Genomic DNA, 28,000 nt, shown 5'->3' with positions numbered 1-28,000 from the left:
CCTTTGTCTTTAAAGGATATGCTGAGACCAGCATTCAACGTTTCCCAACGACTGTTTCCCAGCTGATACTTGGATTAGAGACGCCTTTTGAAGAGCAACGTGGCAAGTAGATGGGACAGAGGACGAGCAACAAGAAATCAGACTAGATGACTCTGAACTCTTCTGGCTGTTAAGGACTCAACGCTTGCACTTTGGACATTGGAATAATCGGTCCTGTGGGCGGGCGCCGGGGAAGAGATAGTCGCAAACATGAACCTGCTGGCAGTTCTTGTGGTCGCTGTCTACGGTGCCACAGTTGCCACGTCGAATTTCGTGATAAGGCATATACAGGTAAGTGCCGTACCATCGACATGATGTCACGTGTCCTAAGTGCATGTGTGGCGGGCTCTTGAATGCCATACTGTGAAGACACCCCATTGGCGACGTGGAAAACAATTTTAGAGACACGACAGGAGTTCACGAGGAGTGTGAAGTTGTTAAGAGTGGTCGAACAAGGCATTTCGCTGCAGGCATCGTTTTAACAGATATTTTTATAACATCTGCTGGCGCGCTGGTTAGTTTGGCGATGAATTCGTTGTAGCAGTGTTACAGTACGTAAAAGGAAGGAAAAAAAGTGGGAGAGCACAGTGTACAGTGTAGTAGTAGTAGTTGTAGTAGATCCTTGAAACTGACACACTCCCACGCTGGGGGATTGGCCAAGAGTCAGAATATTGTTTGTTTGTCGCCTAAAGGAGACTGGCTGACAGTGCCGTGTCCTGCACCTTCGTCTTTTTCTTTTTCCTAGGCTTTTGGATGAGCTGTAGCACTGCTTTTCCAATTAGGCCTCTCATTGTTACGGGCCCTTTTATCGTCAGTGAGATTTCCTCTTCGACCAACCTAAATTATTACAACGCGTAACACATCCCCGCATATTGTCGGCCTTTTTATTTTTATTTTTTTTACAGCAGAGCTGTCAAGGTCGAGGTTGGCCGTGTGTCCTAGATAGAAAGTGATGCTCATCATCATGAACCGGCACGCACCATCGTCGTCGTCTTCTTAATCACCTTCCTCTTCTTCCTCTTCTGCTTCGCTACCAGAAGACGTGCACCGATTTGTCTGGCGAATGATGCAATGACTTTATTGGCGAGAGAACGAGTACACAGAGAGAGAAAGAAAGACTGAAAGAGAGAGAAAGAAATAGAAAGAAATTCAAAGAGAAGTTCTTGGCGAAAGAAAATTTTTGCCGAGGCGAGATCGCAACCCGCGTACCCACGATCCCAAGGTGAGCGTCCTAACCACTCGGCTCTCCAGGCAAGGCTGGCAGAGCATAGCCTTGTATTGTATAGCACAGCAAGATGGTGTGAAAGGGAAGTGAGAGTGAAGAGGAGATATGTGAGGGTTACGAGAAGAGAAAAGATGATGGGAGAACGAGTACAGAGAGAGAGAGTTAAATAGAAACAGAGAAATAGATAGAAAGAAAGTGAAGAAACATAAAAAAAGGTGAAACGGCGACAGACGGACAACAGAAAGAAAGAGAGAAAGAAAGAAATAAGAAAGGCATGATGATGAAATAAACTTTTAGTTTTCCGAAACAGTAGAATTATAGAAAAAAGATAGAATGCGAGAGACCGACTACACAGAGAGAGATATAGAAAACAAAGACATAGAAAGAAAGGAACGAAAGAAAGAAAAATCACATAAAGTCAGAGAAAGAAATATAAAAAGAGAGAAAGAGTTCGAAAGCAACACAGGAACAGAAAAAACATAGAAGGCAAGAGACCGACTGCAGAATGAGGGAGAGAAAAAAAAAAGAAACAACAAATGAAAGAAACAGATAAAAAGATAGAAGGCGAGAGACCGACTACACAGAGAGATAGAGAGAGAGAGAGAAACAAGGACATAGAAAGAAAGATGAAGAAAGAAAGAGAAGAAAGGGAAGAAAGAGAGAAAAGGACAGAAAGACAGAGAAAGAACTAGACAGAGAGGGAAAGAGAGAGAAAGCAACAGACACAAAAATTCGCCAGATCCCACGCCTTGTGGGAATCGGTTTCATGCGAAGCAGCAAGGTTTTCGACCGGGGCTAGTTGGTAAAGAACTATTATAGCTTGTCTTGGTGTGTCTACGTCAGAGTGCGCTGTAAGCTATAATGGTTCATGCGAAGCAGGCAGCCAGTACTTCTACGCTGCATTTTTTGGCCTTGAGCCAAGCGTTACGAGGTGCATCGACGTGTTTTTGTAAATGGAGGAGTTGTGTGTACATCGTGGGCTTACCATGCACGCCGACTACACTGACGTTTAAATGGTAACCTATGGTCTGACGCAGTATCAGCACTCACGTTAGAGCACTGACGTCTGTGTTATCGAAACAAAGTGAACGCTACGGTGCGGTGATGTGAATACCATACGTAACTTTCGTTAGCGTATTCCTACGGGGTCGAGCAACGCTTTAATATAGCTTGCTCAATCATAGGAATACAAGTGTAATGTTTAGACTGCTATAAAGGCGGAGCCAACACTGGAACCACAATTGACGTTAACCCGACATGACGCCTGTATCGTAGTACATATGTAATGTTTATTTCTATGTAGTAATTAGAGTTCTAAGTACTAATTAGCACTTAGTAGGTACTAAGTTAATTAGTACTTACCACTATTAGTGTTTAAATACTAATTAGTACTTAGTAAGTAAATTAGATAGCCAGCACTGCAACCACAAGTGACGTTGCACCGACATTACGCCTGCGTAGGGTCTTTTTCCAAAGCAGTTTCAAGACCTGGCGCGGCTCTGTGGTAGAGTACCTGACTGCCACGCAGAATGCTTGGGTTCGATTCCTGCTGCGATCCTGAATTTAATTCTTTGCATTCATCGGGTCAACACTGCCAATGTCAGTTTTTCTTAACGCTCTAGCATCCGCAGCCCGTTCCTGGCCGACCAGCTTTGGGCTGCCCAGCAGGCCCGCGAAGCGGCCGACAGGCTTGGCCTGACGGTCCCGACGTGGGAGTCGCCCACTGCGCGCTAGGGCGCGTCCCGCAGGACCTCATTAAAGTTATTTCAATCAATCAATCAATCTAGCATTTAAAGTGCCAATACCTGTTGTCGCCGTACCTCGGTATATACAAACTGTCAATCACCTGTGGCACATACCCGCATACCGCGGCCCCTGGTATACGGGCATGTGCCACACGTGTCTAGAGGAAAGTGTTTGACGATGTACGCGACACGATTTTCACGTTATTCATGCAATGACCAGACAGTCATATTCGTCAAACACTCTTGCCCTGCCATAGCAATTTCAGTCTACATCAAGTTAAGGAGGCGATGACGAGAGCACCCAGACGTAGGCAGATAGATAGATAGATAGATAGATAGATAGATAGATAGATAGAACGAGGCGAACGTTCGGTTCTGAGAGTGACAACTCTGCCTTTCGTAATATCTGTGTAACAACAAATAAAAAAAAAGTTCCACCATCTCAAGCTTGGTTTATATATAGCTATTATAGCACGGCGACTGACAGAAGTCCACGGCAGGCGACCGCGACGCCCTTCGTCACACACGCGATACTCAGTTTTTCATTGTCGGCAGTGGTCGCCCGGCTCGCTCCTTGTCGGTCTTTTACATCAACAGACTCGTACTACGGTTCTTTGTGTCGTATATGTGCAAAAATCGGTAGCCGCGACCCGGCCGTCGACGAGTGCGACCCACTAACATCTTTAGACACCCGGTTGCGGGTACGTAGTATACCTTCAGCTTTCGGGATTCCGCTACGTCCGATGTACCTTTAGCATTTGGGGTTCGGGTACGTCAGACGTATTAGAGCTGTGCACGGGCCGTGTTTCCGAGCCCGAGCCCGGCCCGGGCCCGCTGACTTTGTCGAAGGCCCGCCCGAGCCCGACGGCAAAGGGCTGCGAGCCCGCCCGGCCCGGCCCGACGTACGAAAACACCATCCCGGGCCCGGCCCGGCCCGGCTTTTTGAAGGTTCGCTGCGGGCCGTTCGCGCGAAGTATCGCGTGTTCGAAATCGCGCGATCGCTCGGTTTTTTCACATTTGGAAACCGTCGCTCATCACCCGGAAGTCACAAAACACCCGAACCGGATGTACATCAGCGAAGTACTAAGCACATCAGCTGTACACCAACAAATAACGTAGTAATTATGCACGTGCATATAAAAAATACTGCGAGACAATGGTAAGCGTTTTACGTACCAACATGCAACAAATATTTTATTTTCATTGCATACCTGTGACAGCGTGGCACTTTTGCTATACAAGTAGACGGCCTCATGCCAGCAACAATGGAGTTCGCTCGCCAAAGCCGTCACGTGTATGGTGTATGCCCAGGTATGCCCATGCAAGCGTCAGCGCGTCAGCTTGCACGAAGGCGATCAACGTCGGGTCGCTCGTCGCTGTCGCGTGCATTTTCACTCATATGGGATTTGGCCTTAAATCTAACGCAAGCAGTCACGTGGCGCCGTCACTAGCTCAGGTGGTGTTACTTCTGTTTGTCGGAGTGCAACAGAGGCAGTGCTTTACCTGCTCCCCTTTTGTTTAAAGTAGCGAATGGAAAAGAAAAGCGGTAAAGGGCGGTCGCGGAAAAGGCGCTGCATGCGTGCTAGAAAACAATTCCCGCTCATTCTCTATATTTCGGGCTTGAGTCGGGCTTTGCGCCGGGCCCGAGCCCGGCCCGATAAAACTGCAAGTAGCCCGAGCCCGGCCCGGGCCCGAGGTGAAAATACGTCGGCCCGCCCGAGCCCGGCCCGCGGGCCGGGTCGGGCTCGGGTTTTCGGGCTACCCGGAGCCCGTGCACACCTCTAAGACGTATTTCTAGACTCCCGGTTCCGCATACGTACGACGTACCTTTAGCTTTTCGGATCCGGGTACGTCCGACGTACCTTTAGACACAGCGAAAAAACTTTGCTACAGACGAAGTATCAGAGCAGGTGGGCATACCACATTTCAGCGGAGGCCCAACAGCGTCAGCGGCCATCTTGGCGGGTATAATGACTGGCCGAACCCACTGCGTTCGAAAAGGGGACAACTAAATTTGAGTGGCTGTAGAGCACGTTCGGTTCCATTACAGCCGATAACTCGGCGCACCTGCCCGAGTGCTTGCATAGAATCCACGCAGAAGACGAGACCAATCGACGAATCGCGGTGTCCACGGTGGCTGCAGGCTCCGCCAGGGCAGATGGAACAGCTCCTGCGTAATTTATACATTACAAGGTTAGGGTGGATGCACAACTCCTGTGTGCCATATTATAGCAAACGATAGCTACTTCTGCGCCTACCTTTAATGGGTCCCCAAACCACCCAGAAGTCGAAATTTAGTTGTAGTGTTGCACTTGTGCTCGAGTCTTCGACAAAAACGTAGCCGCGAGCATTTTTCGAAACGGTGGTGTCATAGCGGAGTTGCGCGTGTTTGATTATCCAAAAGCGGCCCTCGCTCGCTACGCTCTTTCCTTCGCAAAGCTCCGTTCATCGGCTCGTCTCTCCTCCTGGCCGAGTGCTCCTCCTCGCACGGATAGGAGGAAGAGCGGCGAGCACGCGTGCCTGCGAGCATACAAACAGGTTCTTCTTTGTTGCTTACATAACCAGACGTGGGTGGTTACGTCACCGCCAACGCTGGGGCTACCGAAAGGTCCGGAAAGGACAAGGGATTGTTTCTTGCAATTATCGGTGCGCTGGCGGCTCATAGCGCTACCGCGTTTGGCATTGTCGATTGTGACGGCATTCTGAACTCGATGAGAACGTTTACTGGAAATGCTGAAACAATATCGGGGGTGGTTTAGGGGCCCTTTAATGCATTCACTGTTATAAGTGCGCACACGCGCTACATGCTTGTGCACAAGAACATTATCACGTCGCTATTACTCAGAGATGGTCGAGCAGAAACTGATATGACCCCCATTTTCATGGGCGTCGGCAGGATCTTGTCTTGGGGGGTGCCAATCGGTGTTGCATCACGGAGGCGGGCGTATCGCTAGTGCGGTTTGGGGGCTGCGCAAGTACCGCTTTTACACCACCCTGCCAACGCCCATGCCTACGTTGTTATTTCTCATGAGGTACTTCATTTTACGACGGCAGCAATCTTCGCCGTAATGCACCTGGATTGTAGAATACGTTGGAGAACGGGTAATGTTTTAGAAAATGAGTTCTTATTAATAAAGTCTTGAATATGACCACAGTGTCAATCAAATGCACGTAAGACTTTTCTTTTGTGTCACGCTTAAGTTTTCACCGTGTTTTCAAGTTTCTTTTTGGCTACTTTGTGCGCTCGATGAGTACAAAACAGGCTACTCGAGAACAAAAACGTGCGCAGCATCAGAAAATTTTCAGCCACGATTGAACAATCGAGTTCAGTCTGTACGAGCTGCTAACAGTTCTGCTTAGTAATACGGAAACTTTTCTAATAAGAGCGTGTGCTTCGTCTTAATGCCAACGTTAGGTATTGTGCGCACCGGATTGCTCTGTAACACACACCACTGTTATCGTATATTTCAGAGAGACACAAAGGAAAAAAATCGCTTCACTCGTTTTATTAAGCTGCCCTTCCGCAACACCACAAAACAAAATACACAACTCTCGCCTCCACAAGACGCTTGGAAAGCCAGGAAACGTGCAAAGTGAAATACAGGTGGCGACGATGCCCTGCAGTTCCCGCACCAACTTGCCATGACGTCATAGATTTTGAAGGCGTCCCGTGGAACGTACCTAACCATTCATCTGTAAGCACGCAGGGGCGTATACAGGGGGGGAGGGGGTGGGTTGGGGGGTTCAAATTCCCCCCCCCCCGAATTTTTTCAGTTTTGCTTGCGTATATATACATGCGCACATACAAACGCATGCACGAACATACATAAAGTATGGTTGAACCCCCCCCCCCCCCCCCGAAAAAAATTTCTGGCTACGCCCCTGTAAGCACGAAACACAACGGTGTGCTAAGGCAGGCAGATTCCGAAGTACTAAAAAAATATTTGATACGCCAGTGCGACATAAAGCGCAAAAAGAAAACGACATCGATATTCGTGACGTAGCAGTGACGTTCAGGTTGCCGTGGTTTCGGCGCGAAATTAAGAGATGGAAACGGTGACCTTCGTTTCGTCTTCAGATAGTGAACCGATGACCGTGAAATTAACGGCAATGGAATCGGCGTACTTTACGAGTTTGAACTGATTAAGGTGATGCTTTAGCATCACCTTAATTCTACGTGTAACAGCTTTTTGTTTGAAAAGATGAAAGATCCTTTAAAAAAAGGGGGGGGGGGGAGTTCGCTGGAAAGAACGTTTCGACAAGTCGTCTTGTCTTCTTCAAGGCAGAAAAAGAAGCTTTCGAGAAGCCTTGCCTTGAAGAAGACAGGACCGCTTGTCAAAACCTTGGCTCCCGCGACGTCCCCTGATAAAGAATGTTTCATCTCTTCAAGCCTGCAGCCTCTCTCGCACGTCTGCTTTGCTTGAATTTCATTTTTGCATTAAACGTCCAACAGTCGCCCACTTTTCTTTAAGGCGACGAATGTAAGTACCGTCTCTTTCTGTCTCTCAAGGGGCAGCCCAATGGAAACCTAACTGACAGCCTCTTGAAGATGATTGGAGGATTAGGAAATGGATTAGGAGGAGGACTAGGAGGAGTAGCACCTGTTGTCGAGGAGCCAGTCGACTTCGAGGGAGAATTCACGCCGGAGATCAAAAAATTTCAGCGACAAGTGCTGAAAGCCACCAACCGCGCCAGGCGTCGACACGGAGTGCGCATATTGAGGCAAGACCGACAAGTGAGTGCGCGAAAAGCAAGCAAACAAAGACGAAACAGATGTGGGAGTAATAATAATAATAATAATAATAATAATAATAATAATAATAATAATAATAATAATAATAATAATAATAATAATATTAATAATAATAATAATAATAATAAGCAGAACGTGCCCAAATCACCTATGATTATGAGGTTCGTGCACTGTTTTAGTACCCAAAATTCGCATGATTCCTTACGTATTCGCCTAAGACGACTCGAAGGCACAAGTAATCTTCTTCTTCTTCTGTTCATTCTCAGCTTATCCTAATGACACCCGCACCTCGAAAAAAAAATCTTTCTGCACCTAACGTGGTTTTGCACAGCCTCCGGGATCTGCTGCGCTGCAAGAAGCTTTCCGTACCTGACGTGGTTTTAGCAGTGCCACCGGGATCGGCTCACCTTTGTCTTAGCGACGAGGTCTTGTGATGACGTCACGTTTAGTGACGTCACATGGTGACACCATCGCATATGTGAAGATGAATTTTTTGCAGCACACATGATGGTGATTTTTGTCGCCACTGTGTTGACGGTCGCTTTATGCGTTTGCTGAGGCATCCAAGGCTTTCACCTTAAAATGTTCGACTACCCGCTACGGTAGGTGGCCCAGTGGTTATGGCGCTCGACTGCTGACCCGCAGGTCGCGGGATCGAATCCCGGCCGCGGCGCCCGCATTTCCGATGGAGCCAAAAATGCTTGAGGCCGGTGTGCTTAGATTTAGGTGCACGTTAAAGAACCGCAGGTGGCCGAAATTTCCGGAGCCCTCCACTACGGTGTCTCGCATAATCATATCGTGGTTTTGGGACGTTAAACAACCTGTCTTCTGAATGGTCCCCTCTTTTTGGGAGCAATAAAGCATTCACCACCACCTCACAGTTATTATATATAAAATATTCGAATATATGGTTACCAATGATTAGAGACTTAATACTAACGATGTCGCACTTTTAACAATGTAAGGACCGTACGGTGCAGGGCGTTTTGGGTTTCCCATTGTATATCTATCTTTTGATTCCCATCTCTACTTTGAGCTTCTGTACAACGTGTAACGATGCATGGGCGTGATGGCTCTTTTGCATCGCAGCTGAATCGTTACGCTCAAGCCTGGGCTCTGATGTTGGCGCTAAGGGACGCCATGCAGCACAGGACCAGTCCGGCGTACGGAGAAAACCTCTACATGTGGTGGAGCACCGACCTGAAGGCGCCCATTACGGGTAACGCGCGCGCTTGGCCCACGCCAGGATTCAGTTGAACCGGGCTGAATTTATTTTGCAGTAAGAAGGTTGCAAGAATCATCATCATCATCATCATCATCATCAGCCTGTCTACGCCCACTGCAGGGCAAAGGCCTCTCCCATGTTCCGCCAATCAACCCGGTCCTGTGCTTTCTGCTGCCACGTAATACCTGCAAACTTCTTAATCTCATCTAGAGTTACTGTATATGCTACCTTTAGGTAGCAGAGTTGCGCATAGGTCTGGCTAGCAACCACGGCTATGCGGTGAAGTAGCACTCCGTTTGTGCAGGCGACATGCCTATCGTGTCGGCAGTTAACATGTCCGGCGTGTCGAAGACCGGCGCTAAACATTGATTATCGATGACTGGTGTTAATTCGGTTCGCTGCAGCGGCGGCATCGAAATATACAAAAATTGGCCCGAGCGTGAGCTTCTCCGCAATGCATGGTTGCTAGCGGCGTTTGGAAGACGAATGCGCAACTCTGCTACCTAAAGGTAGCATATACAGTAACTCTAATCTCATCTACCCACCTAATTTTCTGTCTCCCCCTCACGCGTTTGCCATCTCTTGGAATCCAGTCAGTTACCCTTAATGACCACCGGTTATCCTGCCGACGTGCTACGTGCCCGTCCCATATCCATAAAGAAAGCCCTAAAGGGAATGCAAAGAGGCAAAGCAGCTGGTGAGGATCAGGTAACATCAGACCTGTTGAAAGACGGTGGAGAGATTATGTTAGAGAAACTGGCCACCCTGTATACGAAGTGCCTCTCGACGGGGAGGATACCAGAATCTTGGAAGAATGCCAACATTATCTTGATCCATAAGAAAGGGGACGTCAAAGACCTGAAAAATTACAGGCCCATAAGCTTACTGTCGGTTGTCTACAAGCTATTTACAAAAGTAATTGCTAACAGAATTAATACGACATTGGAGTTCAATCAACCAAGGGACCAGGCAGGATTTCGTACAGGATTCTCAACAATAGACCATATTCATACTATCAATCAGGTGATAGAGAAATGCGCGGAATACAACCAACCCCTATACATAGCCTTCATAGATTACGAGAAGGCATTTGATTCGGTGGAGACATCAGCAGTCATGCAGGCACTGCGGAATCAAGGCATCGACGAAGCCTATATAAACATAATGGAAGAAATCTACAGCGGATCCACAGCCACTATAGTCCTCCATAAAGAAAGCGACAGAATCCCAATAAAGAAGGGCGTACGGCAGGGAGACACGATCTCTCCAATGTTATTCACCGCGTGTTTACAGGAGGTTTTCAGGGCCCTAGATTGGGAAGAGCTAGGGATAAGAGTTAATGGAGAGTATCTCAGTAACCTACGATTCGCTGATGACATTGCATTGATGAGTAACGCGGGAGACGAATTGCAGCTCATGATTACTGAACTGGATACGGAAAGTAGAAGAGTAGGTCTGAAAATTAATATGCATAAAACTAAAGTAATGTGGAACAATCTTGGTAGAGAACAGCGCTTTGCGATAGGTGGCGAGACACTGGAAGTTGTAAAGGAGTACGTCTACTTAGGACAGGTAGTAACCGCGGAGCCGAACCATGATAGTGAAATAACTAGAAGAATAAGGATGGGTTGGGGCTCATTCGGCAAGCATTATCAAATCATGAATGGTAATCTACCACTATCCCTCAAGAGGAAGGTATATAACAGCTGCATCTTACCGGTACTTACCTACGGAGCAGAAACCTGGAGACTTACAAAGAGGGTTCAACTTAAATTGAGGACGACGCAGCGAGCGATGGAAAGGAAAATGATAGGTGTAACCTTAAGAGACAGGAAGAGAGCAGAGTGGGTCAGGGAACAAATGGGGGTTAATGACATCATAGTTGCAAGAATCACCAGGGGGAAAAAAAGCTGCGAGTATCTCCTTAAGGGCAACCTGGCCATTTCATACACAGGCGCTCTACTAAGGCATGACGTAGCAACGAATCGAGGACGCATAAAGCGACTGCGATATACCACGACACACGAGAGGCGAGGACAACAAAATAAACAGAATCATCGGGGAAGTGTTTCGCGCAGCTTTTAAAATAAGAAAGCATAGACAAGAAGGAAACAAAAGGAACATGAACTTCTAATAGCAGCAAAGGCTATTATGTACATATTCCGTAGAAATTTTTAAGGACAGAATGGATATGCCGACTTTATTTTTTATTTTCGCATTTGATTTAATAGCGACAGCAAACGAAACTGTAGGATTTGGTCGCCACAGAAAGTTTCGCTAATGTTGACATTTCAGTGTTGTGGATGACGTGCGTTATAAGAATGACGCTGCTGTAAGTCTGACAAATTTGTTAACATGACATCCTTCAGATCGAAGCAAGAGAGAAAGAAGGCAACGGGGGCGACTTGCTGGTCTGCTACACTGAAGACCAGCAAGCAGCCTCTGCAGACTTGACTACTCTGACGACGCAGTGGCCTGCTATGCTGCACAAGGAAGGAAAGGGGGGAGGGGATCTGTAAGACGGCTTTCCTGGAAGATTCCTGTTTCTTTTTTTAAAGCCATGTACTCTCGTTTACAGACTGCTATTCTCGCTCGTTGTGCTTTTGCCACTCCTAAAAGTACGCGAACACAAATTATTTTTTCAAAAATTACTATGAGACTTTCTCACCTCATCGTTGACTTTCAGCCTGCGCATAGTGGACTAGAAACGTGTCGTTTGAGAGACGCCCTTTCACTGAAACTGGTAGGGGCAAGAGCAGAACGAGGGAGAAAAGCAGTCTGTGAACGAGAGTGTTTGGTTGAAAAAATGGAAACCTTGGGGATATATGGCAGATTTTTGCAAGCCGTCCAAAAACACAAAGGTTTCCATAAACGCTAGCAGGTAGTCCAGTAACCTTTATAAAGTGGTAAACAGCCTACGTAGCAGCTGTTGATAGTAGATGTTTTTAGCTTGTCCGGTACTCCGGTATACGCAAAGGAGTTTACGGAATACCCGTTTAACGTACGATGGTATCGATGGTATCCGATGATGCTGTCGCATTTACAGAGGAAACAACTTCACTTTATTCCCCCTTATTTTTCCTTGTTCGTGCGTTTGTTTTTCAGGAAGTGTTCCCGTGAAAGCGTGGTACAAAGAGATCAAACAGTACGACTTCGCCAACCCCGGCTTCAGGTCCAACATCGGTCACTTCACTCAGCTCGTGTGGAAAGGCAGTCGACGTCTGGGAACGGGCATCGCCCGCAGCAGGAAGGGAACCATCTACATAGTGTGTGTCTACGATCCGAGGGGAAACATGTTGGGCCAGTTCGCAGAACAAGTTCCACGGCCGTTACCTCGCGGTGGCGCCGGCAAAGGTAAAGAGGGGCGTGAAGGCGGTGAAGAAGGCAGCCGCAGAAGACGACGTAGGCGCAGGCGTAAGGATGAGGACGAGGGAGAAGACGACGACGACTAGTGAGCAAGCCCGGAGCATGCATAGAAGTTCATCTATGAAATGAAGAAAAGAGGCGTGTTATAAAGGCTGTACAAACAGGAATGGGAACGTCGGATAGACCGACGTTTCGACAGGCGGACATGTCTTAGTCCAAAACGCCATGTCATCTTTGGCGTATGTGTCCGCCTCCATGATGCAGTTGTTACGGTGCTCGGCTGTTACCCGAAGGTCACTGGTTCAATTCCAGCCGCGGTGGTCGCATTTTTGATGAAAGCAAAGTGCTAGAGTCCCGTTTACTGTGCGGTGTCAGTGCACCAGATGGTCGAAATTTACGGAGCCCTCCACTACGGCATGCCTCATATTTATATCGTGGCTTTGGCACGTAAAACCCCAGATATCATTATTCTTGGAGTGTTCCTTTAAAAGAGTTTAGTATACAACGACGCGTCACGTGGTGTCGCTGTTATTGCCCACAGCGGCACCACGCGTCGTGGCGTGAACGACTAAACCCTTTTAAACAGGGTGTACTTTTAAGCCAACACGCCAACGATGACAAGGCGCCTTTGACGAAGACAAGTCCACCTGTGGAAACGTCGGTCAGCCTTCCTGAAGCTCCTATTCCTGTTCACACAACATTCGTAGCACAATTTGTTTCCATTTGGTGGCGCCTGCCTCTCCAAAGGAAGAAAAACACCCTTCGAGATTACATTCCCTAGGTTACACTACCACTGCATTAAAAATACTCTACATATGATCCCTCCTTCAGGGGCTTCTTCAATGAACATTAGCCATAAAGATGTCTGTATCGTCATTTGGCTAATCCCCGTGTGACACGATACAAAGAAGACCGAACCTCTGGAGACGATGTAGATCTGAATTGGTGAGAAGTCGTCGGAAGAAAGAATGTCGCTGGATCCTACGTTCCGACAAGAGCACTTGTCGTCGTCAGGGCTGCAATTGAAGAAGACAAGTCACCTTGTTAAAATCTTACCTTCAGCGGCATTTCTTGCTGCTTTGAAGAAGACAAGTCCGTCCTCTTGCAGGAACATTGCTTCCAGTGTCATTTCTTGTTGGGGGGCGGCTAATTACAGTGTTGCCTGATAGGGCACTGAGCTGCAAGGAATACTTTCGACCCAAACGCAAGTAACTAAGACGGGGGCGCAAAGATTTTTGTTTCTGCATGCGCCTAAGTTCTACGTGTGATATGTGAACACGTCTTTATTCTTTACGCTCGTGTGGAAATTTGTATTGCTTGCAAGCAGCGCAATGTTCCCATCATGTCAAAGAATCAACCCTCGCCCCCCTACAACGTCTTATCTCTGTGTTACACAAGGAGGAAGTAACGTCTTAATTGTTCTGGACGAATAATTAGGCAAATGACCAAACTATAGCAATCATGCGCGCTCAAAGTTGTTTTGATACCGCTGTATCTTCTATATACCAACATACATACTTATTACAGAAGGAAGCCTTCAGTCTCCCTAAAATCATTTCATGTTATAAAAATTTGAAGAAATTTATTTCTACGATGTCTTTATTTTCTAAGTTTACGGTAAACACTCCACTTAACCGTTGCATTCTCGGGCAATCCTCACTGGTGGATTAGTGCCGTGGAATGAGGAGCAAGTAAGCCACAAGCCGCAAGGTGGCGTGGCATTCGACCTCCTTTGGCGCCACCTCGCGGTATTGCACACATGACATCTCAGTTGCAACCTCGTTCCCGGAGCGAAAAAAAAATGACAATATCAATAAAATCGGGTGTTTTCACGTATGTCAGCTATTGTTTTTATTCCTTAACCAGCTCCTTAGTCAACAACATCCGAAGCTTTCTCTCTTACTACTACTACGTGTACAAATAAATCCACACTCGCAGCCCTGTGTCCAGTCTGTAAATATGGATATAAGGTCGGTCATGTCGAGATGAAAGACCTCCTTAGCATCTCAGAACTCATGCTTATTTGTGTTCATGTTAAACAGTATATGTTTTCCATTTAGCTAATCAACATAGTCGCTAGTCATGTTATACGCCATACATCATCATGTTATGTTGGAAAAATGTAGAATTTATATGTGCTCGTATAGTAACCAGGCGTTGCCCCTTAACTGGGATTACCCTGATCATATATAATAAATGAAGTGCACCAATTCAGACTTACACATATGAAGAATGCTTATCTCGCCTAATTCCCTGTAGCTATGTGCGACCAGCACACAAGTGCCCCTACACATCCGAATCCAATTGAATTGCGTAATTAATTAATTGACAGCATAAAGTAGCAGACAACGAAGTCAGAGAGATGGTAGAGGAAATAAAAAATAAGGTAAAGGTAAATTAGAATGACTGATAAAATATCTTACTTTAAGATGAGACTGTAGTTGCATATTTCGCGTTGTATGTGCATTGCTTTCTATGATTTAGTATAAGCCACTAGTACTATTTTTTAGCCATGTGCGCGTCTTTGATATGAATATAATTAATGTGGAGATGCACGTAAGCGGAAGTTGGATGGGGTATAGGCGCTTCGTCAGGCTTCCTGAGCCTTGCAGTCCGCTTGGCGACTACGTGCTGGTTCTCTCAACAATTAATTAATTAAAAAATCACACCACCTCCAACTCAAGGTAACCATGAGGGGATGCGAAGCCGCATTGGGGGCGCACACCAAGTTTCCGTTACGCTCACTCGGCGTTTCCGTTAGTGTGTGAGATTTGTATTTAGTGTTCGTGTTATCATTACGTTGTGCTTGTGCGTTGCTTTCCGTTAGCGCCGAGTGAACGAGTGGCGCCGACGTTGACGTTGACGCCTCATCTGAACGGGAGCGAAGCGAGAATGACGGAAGCCGACCGAAAGCACGCGCGTATATACACATGAAATGGGTGAGGGAGAGGAGAGAGTGGGTTACAGGCGCTGTATTTGTCTGCGGCGCGGCTGCATCACGTGAGAGGAGAGGCTGCGCCGCGGCTGCAGCGCGGGGAAGGAGAGGAGAGAAGGCGACCAAACACCAGCGTAAAGGAGGAGAGCGGGAGAGAGAGAAGGCGCATGCGCACTGGAGCGCGGACGCCACCACCGCCACCGGACACAGCCCCGAGCACAAGCTGCTTCGCATCTAAAACTTCAGGACGCTTGAGCTTCGTTTTCAAGAGTAGAACGCGAAAGCGAAATCGGGCCCCGTGCGCATCGCCTTCAACTGTACCGCATGGAAACGAGCGTTTGTGCGCGTAACATTGGCCGTTTCAAGCTATCCTGGAACGCCTACTACAAGTACGGTTGCGAAGTGCCCACTACGCCAGTCAGTCAACCAGTCAGTCAGATGATGAACAAGATATTTAATGGCAAGGAGGAGGAGAGGTCGGCCTGGAAAGCGGGGTTTTAGCCTGCTACTCCTCACGGGGGTAAAGGGAAAAGGGAGAGAAAGAGGGAAGTATGATGATAGCTGACTATAGTATGGCACAATGAGTCACTGTACACTCTGTCCTGCGCGGGGACAGGACACGCGCGGAAGTCTCTATATCGTAGCACATGCTCTAAAGACGAGCATCTAAACTTGTCTCGCTTAGAAATCTTAGGAGACTCATTAAACTCCGTTGGGCGTGGTCTGCATGTTCCCATGCGGCCAAAAGCTTTGCCTCCAAAAAGGGTCAGTAGTCCAGACGTTTTATGACGTACTTAAGTGACTCTTTCGGTCGCTCATTGAGGGCACACGCACAGGATGGGGTGAATAGTCTCTGCGTGTGACAAACAGTGCAGTTAGGGTTTTGCTCCTGCCCAATCTTCCAAAGGTATCTTCGTGTATATGCAACACCCAGCCGCAATCTATGTAGTAGTGCTTTCCTGGTCTCTTCTTAGCCGGAATGGAAGCAGAAAAGTATGACCAGAGTCAAGTCTGTAAAGGTGCTCTTGACGATAATCAGGGTCATCTTTCGTAGATGCGTAAGAGACCCTCTGTGTTTTTAAAGACGATAGTCTTTCTTGAAATACTTGAACACAGAAATTTTGGTCTGTCTGTCTTTCTGTCTCACACCATTCAGCCACCCGGCCAAAGTTTAAGCGCTTGATGAATGCCCAGCCATCTTGAACTGCTAGCTGCGTTCATACTGGTGAACCCTGAGGATCAAAAACCAAATATTACGCGTATCTGAGGCGCAACATAAATACGTAAGTATTAGGTGTTGTGTTCCTTTACTAGAAAATACATAGATACATAACTCCATATCTCGTAAGAGTACGCTAAATGCTGAACAATCACTACACCGTACTCACTGTTTTCGCATGGAGCCTCCCTCCTACGCAGCAGGATCCAGGACAGTCACAGAGAACTCTGGTTCATACTCGTACCGCGGGAGACGATGCCAATGGCACCCCATGGACTGTTTCCTGCATCCAGACAACGATGGAGTATTGTAGATAAGGAGCGTGCAACGTCATCCTGCTTTCATCACGATGGACTCATCGCCACGCATTTGTCAGGCATTTTCCGCCTCGGTCCCGCCCTGCAACCCGCTGGCTCGAAGTGACGCTCCGTTGGTTTCGATGCCGAAAAGGTCATCGTGATTTGAAACAAGCCGGGGGACTCGGCTTCTGCAAACGGTCGGCATCTCTATTTCTCAACCCGAAGCTATGGAAAATCGATTGCAAATCTAATTATTGGAAGTGGAATTCCCAATCAGGACGCGAAAGGACAGGCCCGGACCAACGTTAAAACGTTGTCCTCTATAACCCGAAGGACCTTGCGAATTTGTATTCTAAAACCATTGTTTGGACATCGCGTTCTGCGCCTTTAAACACAATCCTGCCCAGCCCTTGGCAACGGCTATTCGAGAATGACAGCTTCGCGAGGACGGAGTAACGGGAGGAGTGGTATGTTGACAGCTACTCAAACAATATTTTCCAAACAGCCTACAAGGTCGGTGCTGTTACCGATTGTGTCCCTCTCGTTGTGCAATTCGGGCTGCGCGCTCTCTCCCGTGTTCCGTTCCAATCGCTATTGTCACGCGCGTCTGTAAGGGAGACATTGAAAGGAGAAAAATATATACATCGTCGTCTCTATACGAAAGGTGCTCCGTCTTCCACTTCGACGATGAATGATATGCAAACATGCCGAAGCAGATACGCCAGTGAAAAAACAGATCGCGAACATCGGACTCTCCGTCTTTTCAGTGCAGGGCTCAACGTTTGCACAACTTGTACGCCGATATCTAGCAACTGTCTTCAAGGTTACTTTGTTTTTGTTTTCTTCTTTTTTGCCAAGTGATCCGTCGTGCGCAGCTGTTCACGTCCGTCGCTGACAGTGCTGTGGTCGAGCGAAATCTTGACGTCTAACAAAAGTTGGTCAAAGTTTTTTGTTTCTTTTTTTTTATTTCGGGATGACACATTCGTGGAATTTCAATAAGACAAAAAAAAACTTGGCACGATAATAAGACGCTAGGAGACGCGTGGTATAGCGATAGAAAAATAAAGAAAAGCCGGCTTCTGCAGGGCTTGTCCTGCTCTCGGACCTTATGCATAATTTTTTTTCGGCATTTCAGCGCCGGGTGCGTTCGGCGGACGGTGGTGTAATCGAACCGATACCCTCGAGGGGTCGGTGGGGGTGTAAGGATGCCAAACATGAAGCTGCTACTTGTCGTTTTCGCGGTCGTGGTCTTCGGAGCTTCGGTGCCGACGTCATGTTTTGTATTCATGGTAAGTACAGAACATCAATCGCTTATTGTAACGAGTTTAACCACCAAGCCACCTCTGGTCCAACGATACCATTGGAAGTCGTAACGCTTTATAGGAAATACCTGCCACCCTCTAAGGAAAAAGAAATACCGTCTGTTAACATTTTATGCTGAGTCATGACTTTCCAGATATGGTTAACTCTAATCCAAGATACGCGTTAACTTCCCTTTTTGAGACTCGCACCTCCCACGACTCTCCGAGGAAGGCATAACGATCACCGAATGAGAGTTTGACGTATATCTTTAAATACAGAAGGGGAAAATTTCGGGGCCCATTTTTTTTACACAACCTTAATGAAAGGTTCATTATCTGCTGCTTTTTATTAAGGTTCTTTGAAGATAGTTATGTATGTGGCAAGTCTGTGCTGACCAAAGATAGGGACAGGTAGTCTTTCCTTTCCTATTGTACACCTAAGCCACCTTTAGCCTAACGATTCCTTGGAAGTCGCAACAGTTTACAATAAATATCCGCCATGCGTTGACAAAGAAAAGCAAGCACGCCAGAAATTATAATCTCACAAATCTAACCATGGGCGACTCCATTTACGTGACTTCTCAATTTGGTGTCCCCGGGTAAATGAGGTTCTCCTTCTAGATGTACAATCGTGAGTAATATGAAAGGGTACACGAAGTTTGTGCGTAGGCACCGATTATACTCGTGATGTGCGGACACGACTCTGCCGTATTGGTCGGCAAGTGGTACCTTTGCGTTTGAAGATTCGGTGCTATGAACGCTTTTGTGCATGCTTCCTGCATTTAGCCTTTATGGCCTATTTCAAGCATGGAGTTTCTTACAATTACCTAGAGGGAAAACTGGCGCTGCGAGCTGTTGCACGCATGGAAATGCTGGGATATGCGACATTCGAATTTGGCTCGGATTGGCATCGTTCACGAAGAGCCCGGACACCTCGAAGACGCGTCTGGCTTCAACGCATTGCTTGCGTCAAAAATGGTTGATTTCGTACTGAAGGAGCACGTAGTAAGCTATTTCTTCTTTATATCATTGCACAGAAACAAGTTTCATTTAACTATGAAAAATTCTGCGTTGATTTACAATTTTGTGAAGCAAAATACCTAACGAACGGCCGCTAAACTTCGAAGGCAGACGACAATGCCAGCGTTCACTCTGCGACTGTTTGTCGCGTTTCCGTCTTTGGCCGTTTGGTTATGCCGTGCAGGTCAGCGGACTTTTATTGTACAATATAATACGCGATAATAAGATCCGCCTATAGAAGTTTTGTTTAGAGAAGCTTTATTTTCGCAGTCGTCCGCTTTTTACCTGAAGCCTCGCTCAACACCAGCCAACACAACCCTCGCAGACACAGTATACCGTCATTCCCATCGCGGCAACTACGCCCCTTAAGAAATTCGCATATTATTCACAGTCGTGAATAATATGAAAATATTATTCACGACTGTACACGCCTTGTGTATCGCTGTAAGGCTAGGGCTCTGTGCGGCGTCTTCGATAAGTGATAAGGCGTATCACTAGCCCTGTGTGGTCCGAAAGTGTACGTAAAATATTTTCGCGCCATATTTTCATCCCGTTGCGATAGCGAACGAAGGAGTTTCGAAAAAGCATATGCTGTCCGACGATTTGATCTGCTGGCGACTGGCAAAAAGAGATATTTTGCGTTGTATGCATGTGCTACCAGATAGAAGCAACAACGATTCGCTTGTTTCCGCAATGCAAGCAGGTATATTGCTGACTTCCTTCACTTTCCGAAACAATTCAGGGACTACTAACAACAAAGAAGCCACAATATCACGCTCTAAAATGTAGCATCTGTTACTCTCTTCGGTGAATTCTGTCTTGCCACGTACACGACTTCCTTTAAACGTACACGTTAACTGTTTTTTGGAAACCATTATGCTCTCTACCGAGAGTCGTGGGAGGTACGACTCTCCAAAACATAGTAATAATATCTGGGGTTTAACGTCCAAAAATCACGATATGATTATGAGAGGCGCCGTAGTGGAGGGCTCCGGAAATTTCGACCACCTGGAGTTCTTTAACGTGCACCTAAATCTAAGTACACGGGCCTCAAACCTTTTCGCCTCCATCGAAAATGCAGCCGCCGCGGCCGGCATACGATCCCGCAAGCTTCGGGTCAGCAGTCGAGCGCCATAACCACTACACCACCGTGGCGGGGCCTCTCCAAAAGGGGTTCACGTGTAACTTTAAAGAGAGTTACACATTATGTTAACTCTCTCTTCGGTCCTACGACTCTCCGACGAGAGAGAGAGAGTTCCCCCGAGTCTTTTACTTCGTGCCTCCCTATGTCAAACGCTAGTCCACATCTATTGCGGCCATGATGTAGCAGACACGTAGGCGACCGATACGTTCCCCCTTATCACGCAGCATTCGAACGTCAGTAGCCCTCTACCATAAAATAGCAGTCTATGTCCGTCACGGATGTGACGTAGTGATGACGTGGCCGATTCCTTACGTCCCATCACGCAGCTTTTGCGTATCAGTAGTATCGCTCTAAATCAGAAAATAGCTTGAGGCCGAAATCACCAAGCTTCTCTTTCGTAAGTGCGGTTTCCCGTCGGTCATCTGGCTTCGCTAATGCTATGTCCCACATCGTGATTGGCCGATTTATTGTCTTACGAAAATTTTCTGCGTAAGAAGGTTTTGTGAATATGGGTCCTGCTTCCCTGTCGAGAGAATGGTGTAAGCACGTTACTGGTGCCTTCTCGTTACCACGCAGAAGCCGATCAACCTTGGAGGACAAAACGGTCAAGGAATGGAAGGATTGAATAAATTGTTGAACGGATTGGGGGGAGGTGGCAGAATGATCACAATTGGAGGCGGTGGTGGAATGGGTGGAGGCGGCGGTGGAAGTTCTAATGAGCCGCTGGACTTCGAAGGCGACTTCACACCGCCCATGCGGAAGCTGCAGCGACAGGTGCTCAAGCATACAAACCGCTACAGACGTCTGCACGGCGTTCACACGCTGAAGGAGGACGAGAAGGTGAGCATGCGAAGGGCGGCGCGTGCATTCGCTTATCGGTGAAGACACATTTCTTACGACTTGCATTCTTGGGATTACTCCCACACTTCCCAGTATCTATCTATCTATCTATCTATCTATCTATCTATCTATCTATCTATCTATCTATCTATCTATCTATCTATCTATCTATCTATCTATCTATCTATCTATCTATCTATCTATCTATCTATCTATCTATCTATCTATCTATCTATCTATCTATCTATCTATCTATCTATCTATCTATCTATCTATCTGTCTATCTATCTGTCTGTCTGTCTGTCTGTCTGTCTGTCTGTCTGTCTGTCTGTCTGTCTGTCTGTCTGTCTATCTATCTATCTATCTATCTATCTATCTATCTATCTATCTATCTATCTATCTATCTATCTATCTATCTATCTATCTATCTATCTATCTATCTATCTATCTATCTATCTATCTATCTATCCGCCCTTCTTGTCTATCTCTCTATCTTCTTACCTATCCTTTTCTATACACCCGCGCTCGAGCTACTAAAAACTCGTCGCGACACTTCTGCTTTATAACTAGAGTCCGGATTTTTAGGCATTAAAAAGGGCGTTTTAGGCGCCAAAAATAGGCAGACAAAACAAAGTTCTTGGCCTCCAATAGCGTAAATATATCCACAATAAATTCTTACATAAATGGAAATAATTTCAAAGGAAGACTTGCGCGACGATATTTACAACAGGAAAACAAGAAATGCTATTGTTTAAGGTGGCACACAGGCACCGACAGTTGAACGCAGCCGTGCAATGGTCCTTCGTCACGTACGCTTTGCAGAACACGGTCTCTCCGCTTATTCTGTAGTATGGTGAGTCAAGTGTCCACTGTCGAATCAACACGCACCTCTGTGCCTTTTTTTTCCGGCATGACTGAAAAGGGTAGAGCAGGAGCAGAACTCCAAAAGAGCAGAACGAGGGGATTCTTCCTATTGGCCAGGTCGAATCGCGTGGAACCAGTTTCTCCCCTGGCGGTGAACACTTTAAACCTTTCCCCAGCGAGTTTTTTGGGCCAAAAACGATACAAAAATGCAGATTTTCTTTTTCTTCGGCGATTTGCTTCTACGTGTCTTGAAATGAGTAAACTAGAGGCGCTTTATTCGCAAGATACAAGCAAAATATTTTTTTGACAATATGCAGAGGATTGGCTTCACTGCACTAAACCACGAAAAGTGCCTTAACCTTTCCTGTCTTCGGTGCATAAAATGTCTCTGCAATTTAAAAAAAAAAAGTAATGCACAGGGACGAGGGAACCCGTGAAAGAAAGCTTTCGGCACGTCGGTGGGGGTTTGTTTACACCTATCGGCGTCTACTGCAGATACGTTTGGACGCGGTCTTCGTACGAATCCGATCATTTAGAAAGAAATATGCTGCTCTATGCAGTCGCTGATTCAGTCGCAGGAAAACTGAAATTATTCATTCCACAAATAATCAATGAACAGGCGTTTTCTTCCTTCCTTTCTTTCTTTCTTTCTTTCTTGTTTCTTTATTTATGAGTATTATTTTATTTTATTTTTTATTTTTTTAAGTTGCTGCCGGCAAGCGTGGCTCAGAGGAGGACGCCGTTTTCTAATTCCGGTTACCAGAATCCAGTCTGTTTTCGAGCAAAAGGCATGCTTTAAGCGCGTTTTCTAAATTTTTTTAACTGCACCCTCTATTCAAGCGGGAGAGAACTTAACAAAATGAATCAGGATAGCTTAATTTCGCTGCCCGCAAACGCTTCTTTCAGTGCGGACGAGCCCAGCTCGTCTCTGGTTGGAGCGGTACAAACTTGTGAACAAGCTCAGCTAGTCTTCGGTAGGGAAAGGGTTAAACAGTACATTACAAACTAAACAAAAGCCGCATGCACATCACATTTACTACTCTGATGGCTCTCCGCAATTTCGCATCCGTCAACCCCTCGCGCCGTGTAAGCGCGGCTGCGCATGCTCGCCGGTGCGTCCCATTTCCCTGCTGCTAGCGGTTGTTTCCGTGATTTGGTTGAGCTAGAGAACTAGGTTGAACCCCATTAAGTTCCGAACCGTTAATGTTGCGCGGTAACATGAACAACGGTCTCAATGTGAAACAGGAAGCGAAACTTGAGCTAGTGTTCATATAGGCACTAGTTTTCTTTCAAGATAGGCATTTATAGGCCCTTACAGGCATATAGGCACGAACGCTAAAAATATACATTTATAGGAACTATAAAAACACTCCAAAAGCCCTCCGTAGCTTCTAATTCGTGCTCATATATCAAAATGGCGCGATAGGAGCGTGGCATTTGCCTAAAATCAGGTCTCTGTTTATAACTATTCCACAAACTGATTCCCACCAGCACGACGCCATATGTTCAGATTAATCTACCTCATCGAACTTCAGGCAGTCCGCATAAGAACTTTAGTTTGTCGCGCATGTATGTTGAAACTGATGCTTTTAACCTATAGGCTCTTCCACGACCTATTCGTTCGTGGAATGACCTACCTGATGTTTTTGCATAAGAGCAAAATCACGCGAAGTTCTTGGGCAATCTTAAAAAATATCTACGCACGAAAATCTGGTGTTTGCCTTTTTCTCATTCGTCCGTGCCTACAGTACTGTTACCGATATTTTTTGTTCACCTGCTTTCTTTTTCTTTCTTTGCGTACGTTTCTTTGTGCAATACAATCATTTGTCAGTTATTTTCATTTTCTGTGGCCCTGTCGCTGTTTAGTTAGTTCCTTTCACATTGTATTTTTATAATACTAAAATACAATTTCACACGCTATACTGTTTTCAGTATGTTTTAAGTTCGTGAGTTAAGTTGCATCTTCTACACTAATCGATGTGTTACCTTGTTAAAACTTTGCTATATATTTATCTCTATTATGTATTTGCTGTACTGCCCCCCCCCCCTTTACACACAAGGAGCCGTAAGGTACTGATAAGCAAATAAATAAATAAGCAAATCTGTCTATGTATGCTTATGTAGAACGGTAGGGCCCAGCCGAATGTACCATTAGTAAATGGTTTGCGGAGTTATCTGCAAAACTCATTCTTGAAGCATGTCAGCAAACTCCAACATGTTTACCGCACACGTACTAATATGTCCGTGCTTAAATAACAAGATGCAGGTGTCATGCTCAGTGTAGCAAACTTATTTCTCACTCAGTCATCGAGGCCGCCATTTTAGAGTACATTCTAAATCACACTTGTCTAGAGCGGTCGAGCACGCTGCTCATGGACACTGGTGCCGTCCGCAGCTGCTACCTTGCATTATAGCTACAAGCTTCCATTCATGCTTGAATCATAGCACAAGGGCGTAGAATGCGGTATGATTATAAATTTGGTATCATTATGGCATCGGACTTTGTATTATTTTGCAAAAAAAAAGCGGCGATTCAGACTATATTAGCTCGTCGAGAATCGATACATTGATTGAGATGGTCACCCTTTTTTTTTCTTGTTCTCTTGCCTCGGTCGCAGCTCAATCGCTACGCCCAAGCCTGGGCCTTGATGATGGCGAAGATGGACCGCATGCAACACAGAACCAGGCCCCTATACGGAGAGAACCTCTTCATGTATTGGAGCAGCAACATGCAGGCTCCAATCACGGGTACGGTTACCACGCGGTACTAAACTCTTATAGAAAAGGTAGTTAAAAATGTAGTAACTGCAGCATTTACTACCCCCTGACACGTTTTATTGCGATAGCAATTATATGGACAGTCTCGGCTGGAAAATGTCCGTCCCCGTCGCCGTCATTCACCGTATATTTACTACCTGTCGCTAACGTTCGCTCCTTTAGATGTAGTAAATATTGTCGTTACTGCTCGGCGTGTCAGGGTTAGCAGAGGTTACTACTTGCGTGCTTGACGAGCTAGTGAACACTCCTACCCCTATCGGCTGCGGTATGTGCCAAGCAGCTCCTAGTATAGCATAGCCATGCGTTGGTGGTGGGAAAGGGAAGTGAGGGGGAGGAGGAAGAAAAGGGGGAGAAGGTAAAGCATGACATAGCCTTGTATAAGAAAGAGAAATTGACAACCACCCGTTTGTAGCACGAAGCCACAAGGAAATCCATACGCAGTTCTCAGAAACAAAGCAGAACTGTCTTTCATTTTTTAAATGCGAAGCATTTCTTAGCGAACTTCTAGCGCTTTGAACGTAGCTATGTATCTATCTAGCCGCCTACATTTTTGTGCTCTCGTCCATGGCCGTTTAACTAGCTTGACATATAACAAAGTTGTATGACTGCATGACGAACGTAAATGGCAGATCATAACATGAACATCATGGCATGCATGTCATCTACGGCATAATTTACATGACATGGTTGTAGGTGCTCGGGGCCGTTTCGTTAAGTGGATATACACCAGAATTGGCGTGGCGTGACATGACTATATGGGGAATAGAAATTACAGGTAGTAACATGTAAACCATGAAATGCATGCCATGTGCGGCATAATTTACATGACACTGTCATGTTGCGCTCGCGGCCGTTTCGACAGCTTGACATACAGCAAGATTTGTGGGGCGTGACATGAGTGTATGAATAATATAGATGACAGGTCATGCATGTCAGAATATACGTTTCATTAGCATAGTACGTATACACCAGATTGTACATGTATGCATGCATGAGGAACATGCGATAGCGAACGACATGCCGCGAAATGAACGTCGTTTGCCTGAAATACGAATAGTGCGGTGTATGCAGCCCCTTAATTACTGTTTCGTATTACATCGATTCCCACAGTGCGTGGGATCTGCCGGATTTTTTAATTACATGTGTGTTCCCGCCTCGCGGTTAAAGCGCTGCAATCGCTCGCGGTTAAAGCGCTGCAAAGCTCGCCGATGACCAATGAACACGCGAATTCATACGATCAACAATGTAGCAACCGGCAGCGAGACTTCACCAATGCCAAAGTTGATACGCGGCCGAGAGTAGCCGCAACGCGGCGCAGTGTCGTTTAGAGAGCAATTAGTCCTCAACTGGAGGAGGGACAACTTGCGTTCGCACTCAAACGAGTCGTGCGTAACTTTTCCTCCTAAAATAGAAAGCTTTAGTGCCGGGGACCCTAAGCAGCTTGCGTACGCGCGCTCTTGCGTTATTCTGCACTCCAAGCCGCACGCAAGGAGAATACAAAAGAGCGCAAGGGCTTGCGTACGCAAGCCCTTGTGTTCTTCCTTTGCACTGAACGAGCCATTCTTTTGTCTGAAACAAAAGCCAAAACACAACAATAAACAAGGCCCCAAGTGCGCAAAGCCACAAGCACGAAAACTAGGAAAATTCATGTACTAGCCATCAGTCCCATGGTGGCTGAACGATCGCAGTGCCACAGTTTGTTCTAGAATATAACGTAGGAGACTATGCTGCTGCGTTCATGGCCTCCGAGATGGCGTGAAACACACCATCTCGGAAACACGCCATTGCACGGCGTGAAACACGTCGCGCGTCCGCCATCTCGGAGGTCATGCTGCGTCGTTCCAGATTTATTCCCCAAATTAGAAGCCCTAAATTTATTTCTTTTCGCGAACGCGTCTACTTATGTAAGCCTCTTAACAGTGCCTTTCTTTCTAGGACGCATGCCCGTCAAGTCCTGGTACGACGAGATCAAACTGTACAACTACAACAACCCGGGCTTCAAGTCCGGCACTGGTCACTTCACGCAACTCGTGTGGAAGGACTGTCGACGTTTAGGCACGGGAGTGGCTCGCAGCAAGAAGGGAACCATTTACATCGCGTCCGTCTACGAACCGCGAGGAAACATCATGGGTCAGTTTGCGGAACAGGTTCCGCGACCTATTTCCGGAGGCGGAGGCGGGGATGGAAGTGGCGGCGGAAGTGGAGGCAGTGCCGGACGTGGCGGTAGGGGCTACAACAAAAGGCGGCACCACAGAAGGCGCCATCGCGACGACGACTACGATGAGTGAACGACGCACTGGCGTGCCGATCGGCCTTTCCTTCGACTATCCGCCCCTGCATGTCCCAGACTGCCAGAGAGAAAGAGTGGAGGAAAGGGCAAAAATTTTTCTTGTATGCTCAAGATGTCAGTTTGATTGATCGCTTGGTTCACTACTAAAGTTATCGGGTTATAAGTATGGTACGTACAGGAATCACCTAAACGCACGATTAGCACATACAGTCACACACATACATACATACATACATACATACATACATACATACATACATACATACATACATACATACATACATACATACATACATACATACATACATACATACATACATACATACATACATACATACATACATACATACATACATACATACATACATACATACATACATACATATCCCAGACAGAAGTCCTAGGTAAGATAGAGGAGGCTTTGAAGACCCTAAACCACTTCCTATAATTTTTTAATGTTTGAAGTAAACGCACGCATCGAGTTGGGAATGCCGTCACAATCAACAATGCCATACGTGGAAGCGCTACGAGCTGTGGGAGAGCAAAAAAATAAAAAAAAAACGATCCCTTGTCCTCTCCGGGCCTGTCGCTATGCCCAGCGTTGGCCGTGACGTCACCGCTCGTGTCTGGTCACGTCAGGAACAAAAAGAACCTGCTTGTCTGCTCGCATGGTGAGAAGGAGCATCCGGCCAGGAGAGACGAGCCGACGAACGGAGCGTAGCGAAGGAAAGAGCAAAGCGAGCGAGGGCCGCTTTTGAATCATCAAACGCATGTAACTCAGGTATTACGGCACCTTTTCGAAAAGAAATTCTCACAGCTACGTGTTCGCTGAAGACTCGTGCACAACTGCAACACCACCACTTAATTTCGACCTCCGTGTGGTTTAGGGGCCCTTTATGTACTCAGAAATCGTTGAACATGAAATGTTGCTAGATGCAATTTGTTTCGCCAAGAGCG

The 28,000-nt window shown here is 46.5% G+C and overlaps 1 protein-coding gene across 1 annotated transcript; it reads left to right on the top strand.

Moving 5' to 3' along the window:
- Window positions 1-46: 46 nt before the first annotated feature.
- LOC119399105 (uncharacterized) lies at window positions 47-27,616 on the top strand. The gene is made up of 8 exons (XM_037665920.2): window positions 47-330; window positions 7,520-7,744; window positions 8,852-8,981; window positions 12,093-12,438; window positions 12,954-13,014; window positions 20,848-21,111; window positions 24,594-24,723; window positions 26,689-27,616. Exons 1-8 carry the CDS (start codon window positions 250-252, stop codon window positions 27,039-27,041), a joined length of 1,590 nt encoding a protein of 529 aa, XP_037521848.1. The 5' UTR covers window positions 47-249; the 3' UTR covers window positions 27,042-27,616.
- Window positions 27,617-28,000: the final 384 nt, after the last annotated feature.

Source organism: Rhipicephalus sanguineus, chromosome 7, assembly GCF_013339695.2.
Source record: "Rhipicephalus sanguineus isolate Rsan-2018 chromosome 7, BIME_Rsan_1.4, whole genome shotgun sequence".
In the NCBI taxonomy this organism is placed as follows: Eukaryota; Metazoa; Arthropoda; class Arachnida; order Ixodida; family Ixodidae; genus Rhipicephalus; species Rhipicephalus sanguineus.
This window is presented reverse-complemented; position numbering and strand designations above follow the sequence as displayed.